Below are 7,287 nucleotides of genomic sequence, written 5' to 3' on the forward strand. Positions count from 1 at the left end.
ACTCAGTTTGCAAACATCAAAGTCATCCCCAATATCTCATTCAACAAATTCATTTACTTTCCTTCTTTTATTGATTCATCCTCCACAAAAGCTCTTATTCTTCGTCCTTTCACGCCCACAGCTGCTATGCTATTTTAGGTTCTCATCTAAATTATAACAATAGCACCCTAATTGTTTTCTCTCCATCCAGTCTCTCCTTGCTTCAATATCTATTGCCACACAGTTGCCAAAGTCATACAATAAGAGTCATACTCTTATAGCATAGGTCTGACCTTGTTATAACCCTAGTCAAGAGGCTACAGTGGTTCCTTATTTGCTTCTAGGATCAAATAAAAATTCTTCTGATTTGACATCTAAAGCCCTTCACAATCTGGTCTCAGCCAATCTTTCCAAAAAATTATAAATGGCTCTCCTTCACACATTAGATTCCAAACAGAATGGCCTGCTTCCTGCTTTTCCAGAAAAAAAAAAGCACCTATACAAACTTATCCTTGGAACACACTCCCTTCTTACCTCAGCCAGCAGACTCCTTAATTTCCTTCAAAGCCCAGCTCAAACATCATCTCTTATAAGACATTTTTTAAATCCACCCAGTTGCTAGTGCTTCCCCTGCTAATAACTTTGTATATATATCTTGAATTTATTTATCTTGTACATTGTTTCTGCAATAGTCTGCAAGATTTTTGAGGGCAAAAATTATTTGATTTTTAATCTTTGTATTCAAATGCCTGGCACACAACACCAGACATAAATAATAATCTCTTGACTAATGACTTTGCATCACTTTACAAAGTCCTTACTTTACTCCCATGACCAACTCAAATTCTCCTGATCTATTTGGGCACTTTTTCTCTCTTTTCCTACACCACTAAGTTCACAATGATTTCTCTTTTCCCTCAAAACTTAATGTTTGGAGGGGCAGCTAGATGGCATAGTGGATAGAGCATCTGAGTTCAAATCTGATCTCAGATACTTAACACTTACTACTAGCTATGTAACTTTGGGCAAATCACTTACCTCCATTGCCTCTAAAAAACAAACACAAACAAACTTACTGTATGACCAATTCTAACAGACTTGTGATGGAATGTCATCTACATCCAAAAAGAGGACTATGGGGACTGAATGTGGGTCACAGCATAGTATTTTTGCCTTTTTTTTTTAATTGTTTGCTTGCTTTTTTCTTTCTTTCTCACTGTTTTTCCTTTTTGATCTGATTTTTCTTGTGCAGCATGATAAATGTGGAAATATATTTAGAAGAATTTTATGTTTAACCTATATTAGATTAGTTGCTAACTAGAGGAGGGGAGTACGGGGAAGGGAGAGAGAAAAATTTGGAAGACAAGGTTTTACAATGTTGAATGTTGAAAACTATCTTTGCATGTATATTAGAAATGAAAAACTATTATAATTAAAAAAAGGAAAAAAAACACTGTTTATATCACTCATTGAGAATTAGCTATCAAATTCAAATAGTGACTCAAGTATTGTGTATAGAGCACGATACTGGGAGCACACAAAGATAAGAAAGCCTAAGTCCTTACCCACAAGCAGTTTATAATTTTATCTAAAACATATGACACCCACAAAAGATATAACAGAAAGCAAAATCTAAGTGTGATGGGGAAGAAAAGTTAAAATCCTGGTGAGGAAAATGCAGAAAGTAGGTCAAGAACTAGGAGAAAAACTAGACTACAGTCTGGGGCAGAACTCTAAAAGAACATGAATACAGCCAGACTTAAGAATTTGAATTTAATTCTTTCAAGAGCTATTTTGTTTGAAAAAAAAATTATACCATGTCCAGTATGTAGCGCAAAATACAAAATCTTAAGGAAGATATAAAATTTAAATAAACATTGACCCCTTCCCTCCTTGTACATTAGAATTAAGGGCTATATCTCAACAAGATGGTAAATTCCTTGAGGACAGGATTAAGTGTTAGCTTTAGATTTCTCCAATGGATGTTCTTTAAGGCTATTTCCACCTGTATTTCATACATGATATAATGTGCTGAACAAACGATATCAGCAACCAAAACACAAGTTTGTCACAACTTCCAACTTTAATTCCCCCCCAAAAAATGGCCCTTATCAGCCCACATGATATTCTCACAGTCTTCCTACCTCTAATTTATCTTTTTACTTCAAAATGTTCTAGTTTCCTAAATTAGCCAACTCTTCTTAATCTTCTTAACCTTTTTTCATGCAATGGACTCCTTTGGAAGTGCAGTGAAGCTTATAGACTTCTTAGAATAATGTTTTTAAATAATTGACAGCAATGCTAGATTTCATTTAGATCTTGGTAAAAAATGAATCTACACGCATATATACATACAAGTTTGCATATATAATAATAAACATGTAACATTTATATAAAGTTAACCATGTGCCAGGAACTATACTAATCGATTTACAATTATTATGTCATTTGATCCTCACAACAATCCTGGGAGGTGGATACCATTATTACTCCCATTTTACAGATGAAGAACTAAGTGTCTTACCAAGGGTCTCACAGCTAGCAAGTGTTCTGAGGTCAGATTTGAATTCAGGGAGATGAGTCTTCCTGACCTGTAGACCTAGTGTTCTATTCACTGGGCCACAGAGCTGCCCTATGTATGTATGTGTGTGTGTGTGTGTGTGTATATATATATATATATATACACACAATATATAAACACATATTGCATATAATAAATATATGTACCTACTGTATATATTATCTCTGTACATAGAACGTACATGTTACATTTTATAATTTATAAACACACATGTTTATATGTAGCATACATAACATTAAAATTACATACTATACATAATTATGTTGTATATGTATGGATAGGCACTATTTTTCTTGCACTTTTGTCATCTTTATCGAAAGAATTCATATCGCTATAAATTCTCACATTTTCTTACTTTAGAGCAAAAGTTTAACTGTGACCCTAATCCTTAAGAGGGGTGTCTACAACGTTGGACGGGAAAACACATATGTAAAAGGGAGCATGGAATTGGGATTCATGTTCTAAAGTAAGGAAATGTAATATTTTGTAAAATTCTGAGTTCTGAAATAAATCATAAGGTCTAATATATATGTATCTTCGCAAATAGCAGTTCCAGTGCCAGCTAGTTCTATACCCCCTACTGACAATACTTTTTGGAGAGGGAAAAGAGGGGGTGGTAAAACGGTGGACAGAGAGTTGGAAGGGACTCCAAAAGCTAAGTTCACTCCAGTCCCCTCATTTTATCTATGTCGAATCAGGGACCCAGAAGAATTACGGGCCAAAGGGGAAAGAGGTAACAGATGGAGAAGACAAGTCATTTCTGTCTCCTGAACTTAGTTTCCCGATCTGTAAAAGGAGGTGATTGGCGGAAATAGTCTCTAAGGGCTCTTCCGCCTCGGAATACTATGAACGCGCAGGGAAAAGGAGCGACAGAAGCGCCGGAACCAGCAGGAAGAGAGAAAACCGAGTTGGGGGGGTGGGGAGGAGTGGGCCGAAAGTCCCGGTTTCATAAGGCCGGCCCCGGTCAAGGGCAGGGGGGCGGGGCCTCCACCTCGACCAATCAGATATGCCCCCGAGGCTACCCGCGTAGCCTTCTTCCCCGAAGACTGGGGTCCGAGGGGAACCACAGCAGGAGGGGGCGTGTCTGACGCTAGGGATCTAGGAAAGTGGCTATTACCTGTGAGGTCAGCCCTTGCTCTTCGTCGTCCTGTCCACTCAGCACTCGCCGCAGCTTTTCCATGATACCCCGTGATAGCGGCTGCAGCGGTCCCGCTGAGCCCTCCTCGCGGCGGGGAACGGAGCAAACCGCGACCTCACGGGACCAGCGGAAGCCGGGCTCACACGCCGCGAGAGCCAAAGATCTGGCGCCGCACCCAGAGTTCAGTCGCTCTGACCCGAGGCGCGAGCGCTACCGAGCATGCGCCTTCTTCCCCTTCCCTTCCCCCACTCCCTTCCAGTCGCTCTTCGGTTCGATCAGCCCCGCCCACCCCTGGAACTCGGCCAATCCACGAGCTTCCTGAGGATTGAGGCCACGCCTCCTCCCAGCTGTGCAGTGAATTTTAGAAAAATTTTTGAGTCGGATTGTTCACGCGGCGTTAACCAGGAAGGGTGGCTGACTAAACCAGAAATTTATTTTTGTAATTATTGAAGCTAAGAAAAGAGGTACAGAAACAGGTACTTCCTTCATTTCTCATAGAGTAAGAAATCCCCTTTGAGCATTTATAGACATTTTTTAAAAATCCTATTTAGATAGGTACACACATATATACATATGCATAAATATCTATATATGCATGTATTGGTATAAAATATGTGCAAGTTAATCCTTCAAGAACTGGGACAAAATAAGGTATGAATAGCCCCGAAGTTGGACTTGGAAAAAAGCAGTATATCTGATGCATTAGGGTGGATTTACTAGTCAGAGAACTTTAATACAAAATTGTGACTTTGCTACTGAGTACCTGCAAGTGACAGCCTCTCTGTTCCTCAGTTTTCTCCAATGTAAAGGAGGGTTATGTCAGCTGACCTCTAAAGTCCCTTCCATCACTAAATCATAAAAATTTCATTGCCATTCAGTTTTGGGGTATTGATAGGAAGAACTGCGTTTATCTAGCTAAGCACTTCACTAAGATTTTTAATATTTTAGGATGGAAATTACTGAAAGGTAGACTTGAGCAGTTTAAGTAGCATAATTTGTATAAACTCAACAGAAATGTTACTAAGAAATAAAGAGGAAGGAAGGCGAATGATAAGAAAGACAACTGACTTTTTTCTGGTCCAGTGGTTCCTAGTTCAAATATAAAATCCTGTTTGGTTTTTAAAGCTCTTTACAACCTGATTCCTTCACACCTTTTCAGTATTCCTAAATTTAATCCCCTCCAGCAACTTAATTATCCAGCTATAATTGCTTTGCTTTGCTGTTCCTTAAACTGTTGGGCATCTTAAATATTGTTCCACTATCCCCAAAGGTCTATCAGGCTGTGCATACCTTTTGATTCAGCAGTGTCTCTACTAGGCCTATATCCTAAAGAGATCGTAAAAAAGGGAAAAGGATCCACATATGCAAAAATGTTTGTGGCAACCCTTTTTGTAGTGGTAAAAGACTGGAAACTGAGTGTTTGCCCATCAGTGGGGGAATGGCTGAATAAATTATGGTGTATGAATGTTATGGAATATTATTGTTCTGAAAGAAAGGATCAGCAGTATGATTTCAGAAAGGCCTGGAGAAACTTACATGAGCTGATGCTTAATGAAATGAGTAGAACCAGGACAAAATTGTACACAGCAACAGCAAGATTATACCCTGATTAATTCTGATGGATGTAGCTCTTTTCAATAATGAAGTAATTCAGGCCAGTTCCAATGGACTTGTGATGGAGAGAGCCATTTGCATCCAGAAAGAGGGCTTTGGGGAGTGAAAGTGGATCACAACATAATATTTTTTTTTGTTTGCTTGCTTTTTTTCTTTCTCATTTCCCGCCCCACCCCCTTTTGATCTGATTTTTCTTGTGCTGTATGATTAATGTGTAAATATGTTTGGAAGAAATGCACATGTTTTAACCTATATTGGATTATTTGTTGTCTAGGATAGGGGAATGGGGAGGAGGGAGAAAAATTTGGAACTAAAGATTTTGCAAAGGTGAATATTGAAAACTATTTTTGTATGTATTTTGAAAATTCAAATGAAAATTTGTTATAAAAAAAAAAAGGAAAAATTTTTAAAAGATAATGTGTTCCATCTCCCTATTTTGTGCTTTTTCAAAATGGCTAACTTTCCCTCATGCAGGAATGTTTTTCCTGCTTGCCTCCAAACTTCCTTGTCTTCTTTCAAAACCGTTTAAATTCCTTCTCCTGCACCAGGCCATTCCTACCTCCCCACTTTCTATCCATAGACATATCTTGTATATACATTGTTAGTCACCTATTGTTTGTGAGATAAGAATGAGTTGTCAATACTGCTTTTGCCTTTTGGTTCTCAGCATTTAGCACAGTGCCTAGTAATCAATGCAATACAAATATTAGCTGCTATTATTATTTAAATGCCAAATAACACTTTTTTTTTTGTAGTGACAAGGAGTTTCAAGAGCTTCTTGAACAAGCTAAGTAGCCAAAGCAGCAAAGCAAGCAGAGAGACAGAGACAAGAGGCAGGTTCACTGTTGTGAACCTTATCTTCCCTGAACCTCAAAACCTTGCTAGCAGGAATACCAACAATCCTGTGTCTTCAACCATCATCTTGGGAAGTAGCCTGGCTGTTGCTTCTGTAGGCACTATAGCAGTAGCTACTGAAGACCCAGAAAAGAAAGTTCTTGCTACCAGTCTTAGACACTAACAAACATCAGAAACTGATCTTATTTTGTCTATGGAGATGACATTAAAGAAAAAGTTTTAGCATCTGCTTTGCTGCTATGTCCCAAGGACCATGGACCTTTCCATTTTACTTGTAGCTGAAGCCTTCTATATATGTTGTTTCCCTATCCCAATGTGCTACCTTGAAAGCATGGGCAGTCTTGCTTTTCTGTTTGTAGGCCAATATTTAGCACAATGCTTTGCACACAATAAATGTTTTCTCAAAATCATTGAATGCGTGTATATACAGATATAATTTTATGTATACATACATACATATATATAGACATAGATATCTATCTATCTATACACACATATATATACAGATATGCCCTTCCTAATCTAGGAAAAGCTGAGACTATTCTGACCTCTGAGGAATTCCAACTAGCCATCAGTTTATATCTGGGACTTTGACAGTAGCAGAAGAATTTGCTATAGCAGTGAATATTTCGGCAGTGATACAAGAGCTGCCGGGGAAGGAAATAGAAGTCCCTAAAAATGTTTTATCATGTAAGTTCAGAGACTACAGTAGGAGCATTTCACGATTCCTCCAGTGGTCAATTCTCCACTTATCAGGATAAAGACCACTAATGCATGGATGTGGCTAGAATGGACCAAGTTTATGATTTTAAGATTAGAAAAGAAAATCCAGTTGAATTTCTGCATGATTCAGAGTCAGCTAATGAATAGAATGCTGGATTTGGACTCAAGAAATATTAATTTCAAATCTTAACTCAGAAATTTGTTAGTAATATGACCCTGCACAAGTCACTTATCTTTCTCAGTTTTTTCATCTGTAAAATGGAGATAATAACAACTAGCTCCTAGGGTTGTATGGGGATAAAATAAAATTGTACTTATAAAATGTTTTGCAAATCTAAAAGCAGAATGGTAGCTACATAATTATAATAATCATTATCCTTATACAGTGTGGCTATGG

General features: G+C 38.0%; 1 protein-coding gene and 1 long non-coding RNA gene across 3 annotated transcripts in view; one reads left to right on the top strand and one right to left on the bottom strand.

Moving 5' to 3' along the window:
- The window catches only part of SFT2D1 (SFT2 domain containing 1), a 37,724-nt gene extending 33,816 nt beyond the window's left edge, over positions 1-3,908 (bottom strand). Inside the window, exon 1 of one of the 2 annotated variants that reach the window (XM_051998091.1) lies at positions 3,678-3,908. In XM_051998091.1, coding sequence (XP_051854051.1) covers positions 3,678-3,740 — 63 coding nt within the window. In that variant the 5' untranslated portion in view covers positions 3,741-3,908. The remainder of the gene's footprint in view (positions 1-3,677) is intronic. The other variant, XM_051998090.1, reaches the window with a different exon arrangement.
- On the top strand, positions 3,883-6,582 carry LOC127562408 (uncharacterized). The gene is made up of 2 exons (XR_007953673.1): positions 3,883-4,174; positions 6,068-6,582. It is a non-coding gene; the product is annotated as an uncharacterized LOC127562408 (long non-coding RNA).
- The last annotated feature ends 705 nt before the right edge of the window (positions 6,583-7,287 follow it).

Source organism: Antechinus flavipes, chromosome 4 (genome assembly GCF_016432865.1).
Source record: "Antechinus flavipes isolate AdamAnt ecotype Samford, QLD, Australia chromosome 4, AdamAnt_v2, whole genome shotgun sequence".
NCBI lineage: Eukaryota > Metazoa > Chordata > Mammalia > Dasyuromorphia > Dasyuridae > Antechinus > Antechinus flavipes.